Source organism: Perca flavescens, chromosome 2 (genome assembly GCF_004354835.1).
Source record: "Perca flavescens isolate YP-PL-M2 chromosome 2, PFLA_1.0, whole genome shotgun sequence".
In the NCBI taxonomy this organism is placed as follows: Eukaryota; Metazoa; Chordata; class Actinopteri; order Perciformes; family Percidae; genus Perca; species Perca flavescens.
In genome coordinates this window covers 11718678-11741205 of record NC_041332.1, presented here as the reverse complement: position 1 = coordinate 11741205, position 22528 = coordinate 11718678, and the positions used below count along the sequence as shown (strand labels likewise).

The following is a 22528-nucleotide window of genomic DNA, read 5'->3' as shown; positions in this document are numbered from 1 at the left end:
TGTTTGCTAACAAGTTTGCCACATCAACTGAAAATGTGATATGAGATGTTTACAGTTTGTTTCTGCTACCCCAAATGATCAATCTGAATAACTAAGGTAATTGAATTTCATACTGCACTTAAATGAATGGAAACCCTATGGCTGCCTGGGATGACAGGAAACATACATACCAATAAAATACTCCATTGCATACATTTGAAATTGGTCAGCAAAACTGTAAAGTATTGACTGCCCTGAAAAGTATTGAATGATTTGTAGAAACCCTTCATGCACAAATTTGCAATTAATCAAATGACCTGAGACCAGCTGATGGTGAATCTGGGGATTTTGGGGCTCATGTGTGTCTGGGACCATTAGGCAGCTACCTGTTTCTCCAGCCTTTAACATAAGAGAGATGGAATGTATAACTTGTGCTGTACACCTGGAAAGTAACTGGCGACTAGTATCATCTACAAAGCCTTCCTTCTAACTCTGCAGGTACCCTGCTGGCTCCGCCCTCGAGATCGCACTCGTTCACCTGAGGTCCTGAGCAATGTGACACGTCCAACAACTCTTCCCCTCCGCATCCCGCCACGCATCTCCATCACACAAGCAGACGCTGACGGGTTTATACACAATTTAACCACTGTCTTAACTTCACCTTGCAGGAAGCTTTTCTAGATGTTTGTATTTCTGTCCTCTCTAATCATCAAACTTTCCCTCTTCCTCGCACTGCAGTTATGAAGCAGAAAATGGCGTGTCACCGGGTCACACCCCTCTGGGTTCGCAGAGTCCAGGCCTCACCCTGCACACCCCCTTTCCCCACGGCCAGAGAAGAGAGTCCTTCCTCTACCGTTCAGACTCGGACTACGACATGTCGCCCAAGACTGTCTCACGTAACTCCTCCCTCGCCAGTGAAGGGTGAGACTCAGGAAGAAAGACAAAATGAATGAGTGAGAGGGGGAGAGAGCATGTATGTGTGTATTTTGTTTTTAAGGAGAAATGATCTCTGCTTGCTCTCTAATTGTCAACCCCCTCTGTCCCAACCTTTCTCAGGCACACAGGAGAGGATTTCATTGTCACACCTTTTGCTCAAGTGAGTCTCACTTAATAGGTAAAATGAGTCATAATGCCTCCTGTTCCCCAAAATAGTTTTTATCAGCCATTTTACATCATTTTGACTTCTAGAAAAACTAGAATTTAAAGCAGTGTGTGCATTCTTCCCCTACACTTTATCCCCTTTCTAAAACTTCTAAATGTATATTTCTCTAAGGTTATTCTGTATACATCCTCTGATACTGTGTGATTATTTAGGTATTGGCCAGTCTGCGATCAGTACGGAGCAACTTCACCATTCTTGCCAACCTCTCCACACCACCAGTCAAGTCAGTACCAACTCATTGTCCTGAAATATACCAATTGTGCACATTATGATCTGTCAATTGTGTAACCAGACAAAGAGTTAGTTCAGACTTTACAAATCAAATTAACAGCAATCTACTTTTCTACAGTGTATAAGAACTTGAAATACTAGCTCATCTCCTACTCATACACACATTTGGTAACTCATATGATCTGGTACAGTATTCATACAGTACTTGAGTACTGTTTCTTAACGTTTTTAACACCAAACCCAAAGCAATGCCTGCAATCGTCAGTTCCCTGCAGCTGCAGAATGGCAGACTTTGAACTGAAATGCAGATTATTTTCCCTTTTCAAACTTTGTTACAAGTCATATCAGATGAAGCAAAAATAAATTATATTTCTTAATAGTAAGAGAGAGAGAGATACTTTTATGTTGTATCTTCTATACTCTATGTTCAATTCATTACTGCTGTATTTATCCCTTTAAGAGCAATTGTATACAGCAGCTTGTGAGCCGGATCAACAGATACACACACAGAAGAAAGGAAAAAAAAGAACAACACAGTTAATCACAATACTAAAAACAATCAAAGGGAATTAGCATAATAAATAACTATGAATATCTTTAAAAAAAAAAGAAAAAAGATGCACATGGTGAGGGGGCCATTGCTAACTTGTTGCTAACTTGCGGTCTCTAGTAGGTCTAACTGACTATTGTGTCCTCAGAAGGTCTCCGCTGGGCGGAGTGTGTGTCAGTCCCAGGGCGTTACTATCAGACCAGCAGTACCAGCAGCTCGCCCTGGACACACTGGAGGAGCTGGACTGGTGCTTGGACCAGCTGGAGACCATCCAGACACACCGCTCCGTCAGCGAAATGGCCTCCAACAAGGTATGCAAACATCACTGAACCAACCAGTCCAACAACATATCAGCAGGCTAATAAATATATCACTATCAGTGCACAGTTTATGTTGCAAATAGAAATACAAGTTTTTTTTTTTTATTTATACATTTTGCCCCTTTTTCTCTTTAAATAATTTTAAAATATGTTGCTGTATTTTGGTATTTATTCATAGTTATTATTTATAATGATTTACTGTCATCTTATGTTTATTGTTATTGTAATTTACAAAATAATAAAATCCATAGTTTAACTGTAAAATATCCTGCCACAAAACATTTTTTTGTCACAACATTTGAATAACAACATCTAAGGTGTCATTGCCAAAAATGTCTGTTTTGTAATGATTGGCTGATCTTCAGTTGTCAGATATTTTATGCTCAAATACTGTAAATAAAAACTAATGCATGTTGAACAGGGAAATGTAACACCTTTGCCTTCACTGCAACTTTAACACTTGGGACTTAATTACAACCCCAAATCCGAAAAGAGTACTGTACTGAAAGTACCTCTTAGTCATCCCCAAAACCTAGAGAACCAGCACATCATTGACTCATATCTCTTTTTTGCTCTCATTCTGCCACAGTTCAAGAGGATGCTGAACAGAGAGCTGTCCCACCTGTCAGAGATGAGTCGCTCTGGTAACCAGGTGTCTGAATACATCTCCAGCACCTTCATGGGTGAGTGAAAATGTAAATGGACTGTATTTATATAGCGCTTTTCTAGTCTTATTGAATACTCAAAGCACTTTCACATAGTACAGGAACCATTTTCCCACACATTTACACAATTCGGGGTTCAGTGTCTTGTCCAAGGACACTTCGACACGGGCCACAGTTCACAGGGCCAGGGATCGAACCACCAACCTTCCGATTGGTAGGCGACCGCTCAACCACCTGAGCCACAGCCGTGAGATCACATTTATCACCTTTGTCAAAAAAAAGACAATAAATCTATCTATGTGTGTTTTTTTTGTATGTTTGTCCATCAATCTGCAGACAAGCAGAACGAGGTGGAACCCCCGTCTCCTACTCTGAAAGACAAACCTATGAGTCACATCAGTGGAGTGAGGAAGCTGTCTCACAGCTCCAGCCTCTCCAGTTCTTCAATGCCTCGCTTCGGTGTCAACACAGACCACGAGGATGAGCTTGCCAAGGTCTCGTTGTCTGTCTTTTTTTCTCTGACTCACTTCAAAACAAGCTGCACGAATCAATCCCTGTTCAGACTTGGACTGTGAACACTGATTATATTTCTTTATCTTGTGCGCACAAAAAAAAAATCATCATTCAGGACTTGGGAGCTCCGTAGATTTTTAGTCTTTTCTTCTATGTTTTATTTCAATCTTGGCTTGTTTGACCCTTCTAGTAGTACGGAGAAAGAGTGTGTTCCCGCGACTTTTCTTCTTTTAGTGATTTACTGCTGAGGCTCTTTCAGGATTAAGACTGAAGTGGGAGGTTTCCTGTGGGACATGCATTTGATAAAAAAAACAACATAATGAAATATAATATTATACTAGGTCATTACAGGAAAAGAATTACGTTTTTTTCCTGTAATGTTCTTTTTCTACCAAACACCAAACCACTTCCAGGCTGAGGGGCTCATAGTATTGAATCGTTGTACAACGTTGTCGTTCCATGTCTGTGTCACATAAAGATGGAATCTCTTGTTATTCCTTTTGTTTGCTTTTTTGTGCTTGGCGCCTCATTGTTTAATTCAATGATCTGTAGCACCAAATGTTTGGAAAACCCCGCAGTAGGATGGAAACTGTCCCTGGTTTTGCATCTTTATTTAGCAGAACATAAATCAGATGTAACTATGCTACATACAAATAACAAGACTAAGAGTTTGCAGCCACACTACCAGTTCTGCAAGGCTGTAGGCTTAATGCTACATAACATCCACAGGCAAATTAAATGACCTCATTGTGGGGCTAAATGAACAGTTAAGGAATCACTGCTGTGATCATTGATCCTGAGGGGAACATGAATGTCTGTACCAAATTCCATTGCAAATCCACTGACATCTCCATCCATACAGCCACTCCTTTAGCATGGCTTACAATGTTTTGTGGCCTGTCATCATTAATAAGAGCTGTACCAGTCAGTCAGTCTGTCAAAGATGTCATAGATATTCCCAGTACAACTCTGGACTAATAGACTGAAGGATCAGGGTTATTCTGAGTGACATGAGAGGGATGTCTGCTGTGTGATCATTGTTCAAGTGTCTGTTAAACTAGGGATGGATGATATGACCTACACTTTTTATAACCATAAAGTTGAACTTTATCAGTAATTTGGAGCCGTGACTTATGTTCATTATTGAATTCTCTGATTATTTTCCGATTAATTGCTAAATCGTTTGGTGTATAAAATGTCAAGAAATATTTAAAAATGCCCATACCAATTTACTTAATCCCAAGGTGAGAGAGAACTGATTGCTTTGTCCTACAAACAGTCTGAATCCCAAAGGTATTCAGTTTACTATGACAGAAGACTAAGAAGCCCAGTAAATATTCATGATTGCAAAAGCTGGAACCAGTGATTCTATTTTAATATTTCTTTTCTGCTAATTAGATATCTCTTAAGTAATTACTGATTGTCTGATTCCATTTCTGGATAGTTGTGATTGGTTGTTGTGGCTTTTCTCAGGTTAATCATATGGGATTTGGACAATTTATGAAATTGGCAGTGAGTGATGCATAATCTTGGAAACTTGATGACTTTGGTAAATTGTCCCTATGTTAAATTCTGCTGCACATTTAAATGGTCTTTTGACACCTTCTGAGCACCCTGATCATCTCTGCTTGTGATGTTTTAAAATGTTGACACATTTCTGATAAAAAAAATCATATAATGTGTGTGTGTGTGTGTGTGTGTGTGTGTAACCAGGAGTTGGAGGATATGGACAAGTGGGGTTTTAACATATTCAGAGTAGCAGAGTTCTCCAACAACAGACCTCTCAGCTGCATCATGTACACCATCTTCCAGGTAAACAAAAGGAGTGTGAACGTATGTTTTTTTGTTGGATCGTTCTCACCTGAAGTGTCTGTTGGGTTTGCTGATGTACACCATGTGGGTGTGAAGTTGTGGCTCCTGTCCTCCCTCCTCAGGAGCGAGAGCTGTTGAAGACGTTTCGTATCCCAGTCGACACCTTTGTCACTTATGTGATGACCCTAGAGGACCATTACCATGGAAACGTAGCGTACCACAACAGCCTCCATGCTGCAGATGTCACCCAGTCCACACATGTCCTCCTGTCCACACCTGCTCTTGATGTATGTTATTATATAAAACTTTCCATTTCATTATGTTATGGCCCCTTCAGCTTTAGAGCAGTATTGGCTTGCATTCAAAGTGTGATAATTAACTGAATGACATTAAACGATAACATTCATAAACACTGACATTGTAGTCAATGCTCATGATACATAAGTGTTAGGCCAGCCTTTGCACACACCTTCAATTGCAGTTCTACCTCTTTCTTATGCCTTTTTTTTATAGGGCTCTTCGTTTTTACATATGTTTTCCAAAAGAATTTGATTGGTTGTTTGATCGTGTTTTTCACCTGGATTCAAGGTCAACATAGACCCAAAAGTTGTTGTTTAAAGTGAAAAGTAAAGCTGTCCGACATAATTTTAGTCCTCTTGTAATAAAATGAAGACACATAACAGAAATACATAAAGAACAGCTCATAATAATAAAAAGTGAAAAGAAACACAAGTTGCTAATTCTTCATCAAAGTCCCTCTAAGAAAGTAAAAACATGATTCAACTACAGAGTGATTGTATTGCAAATTATATTTATTCATGATATATTATTTTATTATAAAATCACGTTTTAACCATATTCCTAATATTCTAAAAAAAACCAGACAAATTCACCGTTTTTTTTTGTTAACATTATGTTATATTAAAATTATGGATGGAAAAATTTTATTTTCTCAATCCTTCTTGTTTCTTTCAGGCCGTCTTCACTGACCTGGAGATCCTCGCCGCTCTGTTCGCTGCAGCTATCCATGATGTAGATCACCCCGGAGTTTCCAATCAGTTCCTCATCAACACCAGTAAATACACACACACACACACACACACACACACACACACACACACACACACACACACACACACACACACACACACACACACACACACACACACACACACACACACACACACACACACACACACACACACACACGGTAAAATATGTCTTCCCCTTTGCTCAGACTCGGAGCTGGCCCTAATGTATAACGATGAGTCCGTTTTGGAGAACCACCACCTTGCTGTGGGCTTCAAGCTTCTGCACCAGGAAAACTGTGACATCTTCCAAAACCTCACCAAGCGACAGCGCCAGAGCCTCCGCAAGCTGGTTATTGATATGGTCAGGACATTTTTTTACCGCACCTCACACCGTGCCTGTTAAATTATAAACAACTTAATAACTTCTCCTTCAGCTTTGCTTACTTAGTTTTAGTTACTTTTCTCCTTCTTCTTTTTTAGATTTAATCTCATTATTTATCATTTGATAGTTTTAGATTTGTCTTATTTATTTCCTATTGCTGATTATAGACAGCTCTCACTGTGTATATGCCTGTTATTGGCAATTTTATTTATTTAAGACAATACAAGTTCATTTTGTTTAGTTCTGATCCTTTGGAATATTTTGTCATCTTTTTTATGCTGTCTGTCTATAACTCGTTATTTCTGCCTAACTTGACCAGTGCACTCCTTTTTTTTTTTTTTATCCAATCAATCTAATCTAAACTGGTTAGCAGCTTTTTCAATTTAACAGCCAAAACTCCCAGCTTCTGGCTTCCTCAGTTTAAGAACTGGATTTCTTCCAAAAGGGCAATATGGAATACTTTGGTTGCAATATCCAGTCTTTTAAAAAGAGATCTTTGTCAGACAGTACCTGTTTAAACCTGTTTAAAACTAAAAGTTAACTGTCCTCAGCCCTGATTCCAATCTCTTACATCACTCATTGTAACTTAGTTTTTTATTTAATAAAGTACAGAGATTAGGTTGAATCTTTGTGCTTCTTTTCTAGTTTTGTCTTCCTGTCTCTGTCTGCAGGTGTTGGCCACAGACATGTCCAAACACATGACGCTACTGGCTGATCTGAAGACCATGGTGGAGACCAAGAAGGTGACCAGCTCTGGTGTGCTGCTCCTGGACCACTACACAGAACGGACCCAGGTAACTTGTCTGCTCACACAGACCATGGTCACTAGTGCAATAATGTATGAAATCTGCAGGTCTACTGTACTGTGCGAATTTAGTGGGATACAAAACATCTTCACCAGCTCTTGCTCCTGAGGAGGGAGGACAGGAGCCACAACTTCTCACACACACACACACACACACACACACACACACACACACACACACACATCATGTATGTCAGCAAACCCAACAGACACTTGAGGTGAAAGTGATCCTACAGAAAAACACACGTTTACACTCCTTTTGTATAACTGGAAGATGGTGTACATGATGCAGCTGAGAGTTCTGTTACGCTTACAAAGTTAAGCTAACTTAGCTCGTAACCTTAATCCCCCTGTCTGGTTTTTCCTGCGTGTTGCGTTTAATGTGAGAGTGAGACCTTGCCTGGATGAGTGTATGTCTTTCTTACGTCCAGAGGGGTTGTGCTGTGTTAAACTGACCAACATACTGTACGATGTGCATGTGTTTAGGTGCTGAGGAACATGGTGCACTGTGCAGACCTGAGCAACCCCACCAAGGCGTTGCCGTTATACAGACAGTGGACGGAGAGGATCATGGAGGAATTCTTCCGACAGGGTGACAAGGAGCGAGAGAGAGGGATGGAGATCAGTGCCATGTGTGACAAACACACCGCCATCGTGGAGAAGAGTCAGGTAAAGCTCGATCTGTCTCTCCCATCCATTTTAACCCTTGTGTTGTATTCCCGTCGACCATGCAACTTGTTGTTCTCCTGGGTGAAAATTCAAAAACGAACCCTTTTTTAAGATGCTTTTTTTCCACTGCCACCGGATTCACCACTAACAAACCTTATTTATATGAAAGTATAGCCTACCTAATTTTTTAGTTAAAGTGGCTATATATAACTTTCAGTTTGTGTCAATTCTAGCGGCCGCTTTGGACAAAAGCGGTAGTGTTTTTACCACACCTGCTGTTGTAAAGGTCTTTTCTTTACGGTGCTGTATTGCCGACTGTAGATTACTGAGTTAGCGTTACCAGGTCATATAGTCGCGATGAATGTTTTGCTCAACCAGAAAATCATTACTTTACAATAAGATAATAAGTTACAGATGCATCTTTGCATTTCAAATGTTGCATATGGTAACTTAGCCTACTTTACATGAACAGGGTATCACTCTCAATGTGTCACGAGCCAAAGCATTAAGAGATTGTTGTAGCAACTAATGTATTAATAACTTCATTCATTCATATAGCGCATTTCATGAAACCCATGGACGCTTTAGACGCTTTAGTAATGTTACAGAGGGACAAGGGAATAGAAAATAGTAAGCCAACACAATCGAATAAAAGGAATAAAACGTCTGCACAAGGCAAGGCAATTTTATTTATATAGCACATCTCATCAACAATGCAATTCAAAGTGCTTTACATAAAACATTAAAAGCAGTTAGAAATTAATACATAATTAAAAACAGATGATGTCCCAGATGATCTGAGAGGTCTGGGTAGTTCATAGTTTACAAGCAGATCTGAAATGTATTTTGGCCCAAAACCGTTTAGTGATTTAGCAGAAGTATTTTGAAATCTATTCTTTGAGACACAGGAAGCCAGTGTAAAGACATACGAACTGGAGTGATAGGATTCACTTTCTTGGTGTTAGTGAGGACTCGAGCAGCGGCATTTTGAATCAGCTGCAACTGTCTGTGATCGTTTAGGGAGACCTGTAAAGACACCATTACAGTAGATAAAAGCATGTACAAGTTTGTCCAAATCCTGTTGACACTTAAGTCCTTTAACCCTTGATATATTCTTAAGGTGGTAATAGGCAGACTTTGTTATTGTCTTAAAGTGGCTGTTAAAATTCAGGTTGGAGTCCATAATTATACCAAGATTTCTGGCTTTGTTGTTTTTAACATTGTCGTTTGAAGCTGAGCGCTGACTTTTAATCGTTCCTCTTTTGCTCCAGAAATAATCACCTCAGTTTTTTGTTCATTTAATTTAAGAAAGTTCTGGCAAATCCAGTCGTTAGTTTGTTCAATGCACCTAGCCAGTTTTTGTATTGGACTGTAGTCCCCGGGCGACAAGGTTCTGTAAATTTGTGTGTCGTCTGCATTATTATGATAATGTATGTTGTTGTTTTCCATAATCTTAGCCAGTGGAAGCATGTAGATATTAAACAGATGAGGCCCCGGGAGAGAGCCTTGGGGAACTCCACACGTCATATTTGTGTGCTCAGATGCATAATTACCTATAGACCAGGGGTGCCCAAATTCTTCCCCTTCAAGGGCCAAAAATGAATCGGGCTGGAGGGCCGCAGGCCAGAACTAAACGTTCAAGTTGTGGGCCTTTAAATTGAAATGTTTTGCATATTTGCATATCATGAATCATAAAGTTGAACACATATTAAGGAATAACAAAATACATATTCATAAGTTATAAATTAACACTATTTATTAATACAAATATATTTGATTAATCATTACAACAATTCAGGGCAGAACATGCCCCTCGACATACATTACAACTGTTTATCAGTTGGAATATCAGTGGGAGAAATGAAGCCTGTCTTTGCTTTTCAAAAGTCACTCAATATCAGGTTCCAGCCAACTTACTGACAGAGTGAGAATGTCATGGAGGTGAGCGTTTTCACACCTCTAATTCGTTTGATTTGGTCCGGATCAGTTGGGGATAGTAAACTCGGAGCGATTTGCCCTCGGTCGGTTTGGTTTGGTTTCACACCTGGAAAAATCCAAGCGTACCAAAATGCACCATTACAAATCACGCAAGAACGTCAACTCCTCTTATTGGTTGGATGTGTCTGGGGGCGGGAGCAAGAAAGTAAACAGAAAGAAGGTCCTGTGTTCTGGACTAATGCATATATCTTGCATCTCCATGATTAAACCAGCACTTTTCATTTAAATTATCAGACATTGTTTTGCGAGAGACGTTACGTCTGCTCTGGTCACAGAGACTTCGCTCTGCTCTGCCGGCGTCTGTCTCCAACTTTACCGGCAGCTGGTTTGACCACGGAGATACGAGTGACAGATGGCAGCTTGACCGCAGTCTGTTTGTCTGATAGAAACATTGCTGCAACAGTTTGCTGCTCTGCTTCATCGCAGATTGCTAAAAGCACATGACTACAGGAGACTAGCTCAGACTTGTGGAGTTTGTATAGTTGGTGCGGTTCGAGTACGGATCACGTTCTCACCACAAACAAACCGCTTCAGAGTTCGATCGAAAGCGTACCGAGACCACCTCTTCAAGAAGGTCTCGGTACGCTTGTTTTGTCTGCTTTTGGTGTGCACCAGAGTTAGATTGTTGGCCCGCGGGCCCCATATTGGGCAGCCCTGCTATAGACACTATAGTCATTAAATACTTTAACAAGAGCCGTCTCAGTGCTGTGGTGTGGTCGAAAACCCGAGTGGAAGGCATCAAAAATATTGTTTAGTGACAAAAGAAAGTTGAGTTTTTGAAAAAACGCTTGTGCAATGATTTTACTTAAAAATGGAAGGTTTGATATTGGCCTATAGTTGTCCATTAGTGACGTACTGTATCTAGATTGTTCTTTTTGAAGAGTGGCTTGATGACTACAGTTTTCAGTGCCTGTGGGAAGATACCTGAGCGAAGAGACGTGTTTACAATCTGTAAAAGATCTAAAGCCAAACAATTTGAAACATTTTTGAAAAAGCCGGTTGGTAAAATATCAAGGCATCAGGAGGAGGTTTTCAGATGTTGTATAAAGTCCTCTAGGTTATTCTGGTTAATCATTTGAAATTGTGTCATATTGGAATTTGTTTTGCTTGAACACTGTGACAACGCATACCCTGTACCTGGTATGGAGGCACTGACTGTTTGTCTAATTTTCTGAATTTTTTCACTGAAGAAGAAGGTGAAGTCATTGCAGGCCTTGGTGGATAAAAGTTCAGATGCTACTGGTACGGGAAGGTTTGTTAACCTATGGACAGTAAGAAACAAAGCACATGAATTATTGTTTTTAGCAATAATGTCGGAGAAGAAGGACCGCCTTGCATTCCTTAGTTCCAAATTATAAATGTGAAGTCTCTCTTCATAGGCGTCATAATGGACATGGAGATTAGTTTTTCGCCACCTTCGGTCAGCTTTTCGACACTCTTTTTTCAGATCTTACAAGTGTGACATTTCTCCATGGAGATCTTTTCTTACTAGAGACAGCTTTGACCCTAGTGGGAGCAATGGCATCAATAACATTTGTAATTTTACAATTGAAATTATCTACAAGCTCAGTGACTGAGGCCCCAGAAATGGCGGGTGTGGAGGAGTAAAGCTGAATGAATGATTCACTGGTGTTTTCAGTGATATCGTTTTCTTATTATCTTTGTTTGAACACTTTTGTGCACAGAGATAAAGCCATTAAAGAACATACAGGGATGATCAGAGAGAGCAACATCTGTCACCACAACCTTGGAAATGCTCAGACCTTTAGAGATAATCAAGTCCAGAGTGTGCGCTTATTGTGTGTGGGCTCTGTCACATCCTGAGTCAGTCAGTCAAAAACACAACACAGTTCCTTGGTTCCTCTATCATGAGGGTTGTCAACATGAGTGTTGAAATCACCAGCAATAATTACACAGTCAAAGTCAATACAGATCATAGACAGCAGTTCAGTAAAGTCATCTAAGAAAGCTGCACAGTATCTAGGTAGTCTGTAGATATTTAGAAATATAGCTTGAGGGGAGGACCTTAGCTGAAGAACCACATATTCAAAAGAAGCAAAATTTCCATAAGATACTTATACTTATATATGTACATTGGAATGAGTCTTTGAACAAAATGGCGACTCCACCTCCTTTCTTATTCACTCTATCCTAGCTCATAAAGCTGAAGTTGGGGGGAGCTGTCTCGATGAGAACAGCAGCACTGTTATTCTGGTCTAACCAGGTTTCAGTTCAAAACATAAAATCAAGATTGTGTTTGATAATAAAATCACTGATTAAAAATGATTTCCCTGCTAAAGACCTGACGTTCAGTAGGGCTATTGTTGGTGTGTTAGTGGAATTATCTGATTTCTGAACCATCTGATATCTCATTTGTTGGGACAGACTGTGGCTGACGGGGAATGGGTGTTAAATTGACGATGTTTGCAGTGGAGTACTTCTTATTGTTTTGCGGATTCACCACTTTGTGTGGTCTATTATTGATTCTAACTTGGATCATATAGCTGGTCTGTGGGCTAACAGAGTTATTTCTAGAGGATGAAGAGCTTATGGGAGAGTGTGACTGTTAAGCAGTGTTGGGAACGTTACTTTAAAAAGTAATTAGTTATAGTTACTCACTACTTGTTCCAAAAAGTAACTGAGTTAGTAACTGAATTACTCTATAATAAAAGTAGCTCGTTACCAGGGAAAGTAACTATTTGCGTTACTGTAAAAAAAGTTGCTCCATATAAACTTGACATAAGACTATGACACACATAGGCCTACTTTTAACAACAAACCTGCCTATCATACGGTTGACTTCAGCCTGTGTCATAGGTTTTTGTTGTGAGGCAGAAAGATCTAGCTTTTGCTGCTTGGAGGACTTTGCTCCGAGTCCTTCTTTGCTAGAGGATGGCGAGCTATCATCTGTGGTGGAGGTATCGGTGTTTTGGCCACTAGCTTTAGATGCGTGTCGTTGTGAGATGCTTCATTAAATTAGAGTTGCTTACAACGGATGTCGACAAAGTCTTCGTTCCTGGACATCATGTACAGATTACATGCACGTTCTTGCCTTTGACCACAATGAATTTGAAGTAGTGCTTATATATCCACCTTGAAAACGCCAACTTTTCATCGAATTGCTCCTGACTCGCCATCTCTGCTGCTTCATCGAATCTCTGTTTAGCTTGCATGTGTGCTGCCGTGTGTGTAAAAACACTGGCTCTGATTGGCTACCATGAAACATGACTCTGCCTTAGCCAATCATAATTGCTTACCTCGTTATTAACCCACCTCCTCACTAGCTGCGAGCCAGGGTTGCGTTCGAATTACAGTTTATTCAATCAGTGCATAGTAACGCACCGCATTTAATGTCCAGTAACGTTAACGGCGTTGTAACAACGGGAAAAGTAATTAGTTAGATTACCCCGTTACTGAAAAAATAACATTGTTACCTAACGCCATTCTTTTAAATGGCGTTATTCCAAACACTGCTGTTAAGTGGCATGTGCATGTGTTTACGGAATGCAAACAGGCCGAGCCGCAAATTTCCACAGAGCATTTTGCTGCCTCCTGTATTTGGATGAATACCATCCCTGCTAAACAGAGTGCTACGTTCCCAAAATAGATTAAAATTGTCAATGAAACCTATCTCGTGATTGCTGCATGTAAACTGGAGCCAGGTGTTAAGGTAGAGTAGTCTGCTAAAAAGACATGCTCCGCGACTAGAGATGGAAGTGCGCCCAAAATAAAAACCAACTTCCCAGTGCTCTTTAAAGTGTCGATGAGAAGGTTGAAGTTCTGCTTTGTTTGTTCACTCTCCTAATTGGACATGTCATTATGTTCACAATGGACCACGATTTTTTTTGATGGAGCTCGGGTAATAGGGCCTTAACTTTTGCGAGGATGTCTAGAAACTTGGCTCCTGGAAAACAATGTGTGACGGCATTGAAAAACCGTAAACCCCGGGTGATGGAGTCACCAATAATTACTGTGGTTGGGGGGAAGAGCGGACGAGGAATAGGGGAGTATAGATGGCCAGTGTCAGGAAGACAGCAGTCAGCAACAACCTCAGATGGACAAGTAAAAAAAAAAAAACTCTGTTAAAAGCCTGACCGAAGTTGACTCACGTTATCATTGTCTTTCACTTTCCCTTTTAGCTTTTAGTTGTTCTTCATTTAATTTCCTTCTTTTCTGTGATGGTCCTGCTCCAGTATCAGCCATAACTACAACAGATAACTTCTAAAATAACATTATGCCTATATAAAGAAATCTCCTGCTTTCTTTTTACCTGGCTCCGCTGGCATACGCTAACACAGGCTTTTCCAGTGTTACAAAGAAATCTGTGATCCATCAGAAATGTGTTACTGTAGCGCCATCTACCTGCCGTAAATCATTCTATGACTTCACGGGAAAAAAACAAACCCGGGCAGAGGCCTCACTAAAAAATATATTAAAATAGCGTTCTTTTCACTGTTAGTCTCGTTTGCTGTTACAGGTCATTAAGACCATTGTATAAAACAGTGGTTCCCAACCTTTTTTCCTTGGCGCCCCCCCTACTCATGTCTAAGAAAAGCTGAGCCCCCCCAAAACCGAAGTTGAGGTAACTCTCGAGATAGAGCCTTACTTTCTTTTTTGATACAGAGGAGTTATCAGCACAGTTACGTTTCTCCTCCATGTTTCATTTATAAAATAGTGATGCCGTGGCGGCAGGAAAAACGAGGATACAACAAAATACTTTTGTATACATTATATATTCTAGTGTATTATCATAATTTGTTTAACATGTGCAAATATATATATATTTTTTTCCTCAACCTCAAACCAGATAAAGACTTGCGCCCCCCCTGTGATCTTCGCCGCCCCCCCTGGGGGTGCCCGGACCCCAGGTTGGGAACCACTGGTATAAAACAAATGACAGAGCTTCAGAAACATTAAAAGTTACATACACTTTTAAAAAAGCTGCAATTATGAATTATTTCCACAAATAGTTACAATTGAGTGAATAACCACAGACTGTCAAAGTTTAGTCAGGATTTTAGGAACCATTTAATTTTTTTTTTTCAAATGCTATGAAATGTAATCAAAATTCAATGATGGTAGTGATCTGATCCTTAATTGTATTTGCGAAGAGCATTGCATGGGACCATCCATGTTATTTTTGCTTGAAAGAAACCCAAATTTCTGAAGCAAAAACTTTGAAAACAGGTCAAATGTGACCCAAGGATAACATGAGGGTTAAATGTGTCATTGTTAATACAAATTGATGAATTGGAAACTCTGTTTGCAGCTTAAACTCTTTAGTTTATGGTGAGACTATCAGAAATGCAAAGGGTAATTTTTGAGGCCATTGTTGGTGTCATTCACAAACAAAGTTTTGTAATGTACGGTAGCTACGCGTGGGGTGGAAAAAAGCAGATTTTATAGTGATAAAATGACACCACACAGGAAAACTGCATTGGCAAGAGGAACATTGGTCCCATATAGATCCTCTCCAACGGTAACTAAAGATACACACAGATATTTGCTGAACATGACACAAACTGCATCTATAAAAATTATAATTTAAGTTTAATCAACACCCCTAGCAGCTAATAAAAACATGTTGAATATGTCTAAAATTGTTTTTATCACTCACAAATTGATCTCAAGACTGTAAAAACTATTATGTATATGATTCTTCCCAAATCGTTTCTTAATCTTTACATAACTAATCTTTGTAAACACACTAGTAACACTCATAATTGTTATTTTATATGGTCATTGATTGATTGGGCCCTTAACAAAGCAGTTTTTAAGTTAAGCTAAATGCTAACACCGACAATGCTAATGTTAGCAGGTATAATGTTTACCATGCTCACCATCATAGTTTAGCATGCTTTTAGATTTACAAGTACAGCTGAGGCTGATGGTCATAAACCAAAAGATTGGACAAATTTTTTTTTGACCTGATGATGGCGCTAGAATATAGGTCAAAGGATCACCAAAATAATTTAACTTAATCAATCCGAGGAGGATGGGAATATCCGTACTAAATTTTATGACAATCAATCGAATAATTGTTGAGATATTTTAGTCTGTACCAAAAAGGTGACAAAATCCGACTTTGCCATCCACAGAGCCTCGCTGCTATTCATTTTATTTAGTTTTGCATTGTGGCAGGAAGAGACAAAGTAGTTGTGTAGTTAGTCCTTTGGCCCCCAAAAAGGAAACAAAAGCTTTTCTTTTCATAAAACTGGCAGAGTAATGAAGCCTGGAATAACTTAAGATAAACATCATGGCTATGATTAAATTGTTTGTTATTGTATTTTGGATGACAAATATATTTCTGTGTCAACTTCCAGCTGGCAGCAGTCATATGCTTCTTTTGATATCCATAATGTTAAACAGTGACATTTTTTCATTCTGTGTCAAATTTCTGGTTACTGATTCTGTACTGAGTAGTTCTTTTTTTTTTTTTTTTTTTTTTTTCTATACTTTTTTTGGCCCACCACCACCACCACCCCCTTTTCGGAGGACAACTTTAACTTAAGATATATTTTAATATACATAATATGTTACATTCAGATTTAGATTTACATTCAGTGCATTTACTGTTGTCCTACCGTAACCATTCACCATAGAGATTTCTCTATACTTAATAAAGAGTTTATTCAGAAAATATGCTTATTCGCTTTCTCGCCGACATGAAAAGATTGACACCATTCCCACGTCTTAGAGTGATATCCGTCTTTTAATCTAACTCTTGGCAAGAAAGCATATTTACCAAAATATCTAGTTATTTCTTTAACACCACTTTCTATCATGGACTCAGGTGTGATTCTTTTTCTTTTCCAGGTGGGTTTCATCGACTACATCGTCCACCCGCTGTGGGAGACGTGGGCTGACCTGGTGCACCCGGACGCCCAGGAGCTGCTGGACACGCTGGAGGAGAACAGGGAGTGGTATGTGAGCACCATGCCCCAGTCTCCCTCGCCTCCCCCGGACAGACACCTACAGCACCACCACTTCCAGTTCGAACTCTCCCTGGAGGACCTGGAGCACAACAACCACAACCACGTACATCTGAGGAGCAACGGAGGGACAGACATCTGCAATGACATCGGAGACTCAGCCCGAACGCACGGCGGCGTAGAAACGGAGAAAGAAGACGAGCAGAATCACAACAGCAAGCACAACGGAGTCCAGGGTGAAGATGAGGAGGAGAATGGAGAAAGACAGGGAGAAGAAGAGGAGAAGGCGAAGGAGAACGGAGAGGACGAGGGGGAGGAGACTGGAGAAGAAGAGGAGGAGGCGAAGGAGAACGGAGAGGAAGAGGGGGAGGAGACTGGAGAAAGAGAGGGAGAAGAAGAGGAGACGAAGGAGAACGGAGAGGAAGAGGGGGAGGAGACTGGAGGAAGAGAGGGTGAAGAAGAGGAGGAGGCAAAGGAGAACGGAGAGGAAGAGGGGGAGGAAACTGGAGAAAGAGAGGGAGAAGAAGAGGAGGAGGCGAAGGAGAACGGAGAGGAAGAGGGGGAGGGGGAGGAGACTGGAGAAAGAGAGAGAGAAGAAGAGGAGGAAGCGGATGAGAACGGAGAGGAAGAGGGAGAGGAGACTGGAGAAAGAGAGGGAGAAGAAGAGGAGGAGGCGAAGGAGAACGGAGAGGAAGAGGGGGAGGAGACTGGAGAAAGAGAGGAAGAAGAAGAGGAGGAGGTGAAGGAGAATGGAGAGGAAGAGGGGGAGCATGGAGAGGACCAAGTAGAAGAAGACGGAGGGCAGACCGATGAAGGGAATGATGCGGTGGTGGAGGAGGAGACTAAAGAAGAGGAGGAAGAGAATGAGCAACATCAGGAAGGAGAAGAGGAGGAGGAAGAAGGGGAAGGTGAGAATGGTGCAGAAAATGAAGACATAGAAGGGGAGTTAGAGGAAGAAAATGAAGAGAGGGAAAAAGAAAGTGAGGGGGAAGAGGAAATGGAAAATGAGGAGGGTGAAGTGGAGGAAAAAGAGGAGGGAGAGATGGAGGAGAAAGAAGAAGAACAGGAGGCAGCAGAGCTGGAGGGAAATGTAGAAGAAGAGGAGGGCGAGACAGAGGAGAAAGAAGAGGAGGCGGCAGAAACGGAGGACAAAGTTAAGGCCGGAGAAACAGCAGATGTCGAAGAGGAAGAGGAGAAAGGAGAGCTGGAAGAAGCAGAAGAGGAGGAGACGCCAGTTGAGGATGGAGCTGGAAAAGAGGAAGAAGATGAAGACGAAAGCTAGTTGGGTGCAAAAACATAAATTAACAGGCTCAGCGAAGAAAGGTTAACGAGAGATATAAAAAAAAAAAAAAAAAAAAAAAGGAGGACTGTCAAGGAGGACGACGAAGGGCTGAAGATGCACTTCTTTCCAGATAACGTGCTCCGACCACTTGATCAGCTGAAGGCTCGACTACAGACGTCTTCATCAAAAACGTCACAGCTCAACAGGCAAGAGCACCGGACACAAATCCAAAACCTCGGCCGGAGCACAAGCCTTCCCGAATACAGCCAGATCATTGCGGCGTCTTAATCGACTGGTAGTGCTAGAAAGACTTGACGTCTTCATCACCCAGTGTCTGTACATCCATCACTGCCGTAGGGAATAAAAATGGGGGACGTCAAAAGGGGGTGAAACCTGTTTTACCTACCTTTTTTGTAGCTCCTGAAATTAAAATAAAAATGAAATGCGCACATGCAAATAAGTGCGTGTCTGTTCTCCCGATCTCATGGACTGTAGGACTACCCATTATCTCTCTGTCACTGTCTCGTTTATGAGGAAGATACCCCCCCCACACACACACACATAACACACACACAGACCAACAACTGTTCAAAGAATGTCAACTTCCTCTTCTTTTGTCAGAAAAAGAAGAAAAAAAAAAAAAGTCTGGAAAGTGTATGTCGTCTTATATTTACTACATCTTTCCACTTGTGAACAGGATGCTGAGAACAGATTTGGGCTCTGGTCTAGGAACAGTTTAACCTCCTCACATACTAACCTTAAAGCAACAAAATGCTGGATTTCTGAATAATATCTGGACCGTTGCGTCAAAGTAGAAACTTTCGCAGTCCGGCTCAAAAAGGCTGACCTGTTTGTACGTGTCGATGTCAGTTCATGTTTAAAAGAATAAAAAAACAAACACCCAGTATTCATCCCTTCACGACAGTTTCACCACTCCCAGACTGTGAGTTTTGATTCCCGGGTGAATCGTGCCAAACTGACCCACGACCAGCACTGAGCAATTAAGCCTTCCTTCAAACAAGATGGCTACTTGTCCATGAAGCAATTAACTGTGGGACCAGGGTAACGGGTGTGACGGTCTTCCACAAATCCCTTTTTTCTGTTTTGTTTTTGTAAAAATGGTATTTGGCACTTTATCTAACACCCCTGTTACATATATGTACATAATAAACATGTATTTTAATCTGCTGATGTCATAATAAATATGATCAATAAAGTTGATTGATTGTTGTCTTTTAGTTGCAGGTCTCTTGACATCTTTCTCCCCTGAAAAAATTGCTGGAAAAGGATTTATCCACCGAGATAAGTAGAACTTTTGATAACGCTTTATTTTATGGGTCTCTAATTTGCGAATCATTTCGGGTTTGTTTTTAGAGCGGAAATAATGAGTTGACTAATCAAACGATAGAAGATTGGCAGCAATTTTGTTGTTTGAGCAAAAGTGCCAGCTTCTCAAACAGAGAATTTTCAGTTATACTCTCAAATCAAAGTCTAGGTTTTTGTCTTTTTCTCATTTAAAAATAAACTTCTTTGAATTAAATATTTAACAAACAAAAAAAACAAGCAGTTTAAAGATGGTCTGGGAAACTGTGACCAGAATTTCTTTACTATTTTCGTTTTATAGACTGGATGGATTTACAGTATTAAAAGAAATATATTGATAATTAAAAAAAATAATTGTTTCATGCGCTACTGAAAATAAATTTGTAACTTCGTACTCAATATAGTGCTTCACTTGTATAAGTATGACTAACGGTCATCTACTTTTTAAATAGAAGTCCGTGGGCTGACTAGAAAACTAGCTGAAGCTTGTTTTACTCCCTCATTCACTTAGTCAGCTGATCACCGCGGTGAGGTCATTGTTACCAAATGTGTTTTCTTCAGAGCTGAAACGATGAGTCAATTAATTGATTAGACTTAGTCCCCGAGAGGCAATTTGTTGTACAGTACAGGCATATTGACACATAATCCACAACACAAACATTGAACCAGACATCTACAGCACTATTTATCGAACACAATAACATACACACATCAATAAATAGGAATGCAATACAATAAAAAGGATGTTGCAGATTAGTTGATCAACAGAAAATGAATTGGCAATAGTTCATGTGGACATCTGCTGTTTTTTTTGGTGAGACAGAGAATTTGAGCTTTGTTGTGCACTGTTTACATTGTATTTATTGATACCACATGGTAGAGCAACACACTGTTGGACTGACAGACAATAGGCAGACAAGCATTCAAAGAAGCATTCACATTGGCTTTAAGTCGTCCAAAAATCGTCCGACAAACTTTACGTTTTGAACTTTTGTAAATCTGACAGTAACAGATGACTAAGCAGGTTCAGTGGCACTGAAGGTGTTGCTCTGGACTCAACAGTATAAAGCTTCACAGTATATCAGGTAACACAGATCTTATTACATTAACAGTGACTTAGAAAGAGTAAACATCCGTCTCTAATCTCCGGTGGCTAAGAGAGCTGAACACCCTGAAACTTCAGAAAACAGATTAAGAAATGATCTTCACCACTTTTGACAAAACAAAAAATCCTATTCACAAGCAAATTAATGTTAATATGGTTGTAATGTTTTCTTTCTGGTTGCATTATATTCAGTTGGTAAAATAACCTGTATTTGAGGAAGTGAGGGCTTTTATTGTGAAAAGAAAATGTTATTCAACAAGATGGTCTATATCCTTCATGGTCCACTTCCGGGATTGCTTCCGGTACTGCAGGAGATTCCGACGGATGCATGCATTTTCCGTTTCCTTCCGCTTTCTTTGTGTTGGAATATTAAATTCGGTTGATTTATGAGGACTATTGTTGACTGCTCCTCAGATCTCTGCAGGTTAAATTGAGACAGCTAGCTAGACTATCTGTCCAATCTGAGTTTTCTCTCGCACAACTATTTTGCAGCAGCTCTGTATGGAGTTTAGCACCACCCATGACGATTCTGATTGGTTTAAAGAAATGCCATTAAACCAGAGAACGTTTTCCTCCCATCCCCAAATGCTATGTGGAGTAGCCAGACCCTCCTTCAGCGCGCTTTGGAGGAGGGTCTGTCAAAGGGAGACTATCAACAAGATAACCTTTTAAAGTTAATCGACAATGGTGACGGCCATGTTCACAACACGCTTTCTGCCAGCAACAGCAATCCCATTTTGTTTTTTTACAATAAGAGCTCCCCACTTCCCCCCAATGCATAACAAGTAAACTCACAAGACGTTTTTTGGCCAACTGAATATAACGCGACGAGTTTTTGAACATTACCGAGAAGTCGATGTAATCCATCCGTTTCTACTGTCCTGAGGAAATTAACGTTGACAATCGAGTGCGGAAATTGCAGCATTTGTGCGTTTGTTTTATTTCTGTATTTGTTGGTGTTTCTTTGTGCCACGTGTGGTCAGGTTAGGAAAAGTGTAGCTTGATTAGCTTGTGCTTAATATATTGGCTGAATTGTTTTGTTTTTCCTAAATGCTGCCTATGTTTTGTCTCAGTGAAGATCTTTCCTTAATTTGCTTGTGTTTGAAGTTACAGTTCTTAAAACACAACTTGCATAAAATGCGACGTCAAAACTATAGTATGTTTTTAATGAACGTTGCAGTCAAGTACAGAAAATTACCTGCAAATACAAATCTTTGGAGGTTTCTAACACTTTCATTCCTTAAGACAACCTGATTTCTTAAAATAAATACATTTTAAAACCCATCTTCCATCTTAAGGCACTTTTGGTATTTTGAATGTCACAAATGCACAAAATCAAATAAATATCAATTGTCACGTGCAGACATGTAACCAGCTACGTGTCAGCATATATGGGTACTGCGATGAACTGTATTATCAAACTGCGCTTTAACAACAGGCAGGAGGCCGCAGTCGCACAAACAGCAGAATATTAAAAAACCTGAATCAGGTACAATCGGGGGTGTACCGAACCCACCTGAACAGTTAACACTTGTTGAGTGAGTGAAATAGTAATATACATCTTTCTGAGATTGTTATATCATTATTGTATCACAGTGGCTGCGATGTTATAATACAGGAATGGGAAACTCAAAATCTTCTATTTCTGAAAATACAGACTTTTTGATATTGAGGTTTCCTCGTTTACCTAATGAGGCGTTGTCACAAGTTTCCCACCTTTTTGTTGAGTTTTTCCTTTCTCACTGGGTTCATTTTACTCTCTCTATATC

General features: G+C 40.1%; 1 protein-coding gene across 1 annotated transcript in view; it reads left to right on the top strand.

The window, feature by feature from the left end:
• The window catches only part of LOC114562206 (cAMP-specific 3',5'-cyclic phosphodiesterase 4C), a 20274-nt gene extending 1943 nt beyond the window's left edge, over window positions 1-18331 (top strand). Inside the window, exons 3-17 of the mRNA XM_028588546.1 lie at window positions 478-605; window positions 718-900; window positions 1036-1075; window positions 1294-1364; window positions 2074-2233; window positions 2832-2925; window positions 3244-3401; window positions 5134-5232; window positions 5355-5519; window positions 6208-6307; window positions 6470-6624; window positions 7317-7439; window positions 7937-8119; window positions 16934-17389; window positions 17795-18331. Of these exons, the coding sequence (XP_028444347.1) occupies window positions 478-605; window positions 718-900; window positions 1036-1075; window positions 1294-1364; window positions 2074-2233; window positions 2832-2925; window positions 3244-3401; window positions 5134-5232; window positions 5355-5519; window positions 6208-6307; window positions 6470-6624; window positions 7317-7439; window positions 7937-8119; window positions 16934-17389; window positions 17795-18331 (2652 nt within the window). The remainder of the gene's footprint in view (window positions 1-477; window positions 606-717; window positions 901-1035; window positions 1076-1293; window positions 1365-2073; window positions 2234-2831; window positions 2926-3243; window positions 3402-5133; window positions 5233-5354; window positions 5520-6207; window positions 6308-6469; window positions 6625-7316; window positions 7440-7936; window positions 8120-16933; window positions 17390-17794) is intronic.
• Window positions 18332-22528: the final 4197 nt, after the last annotated feature.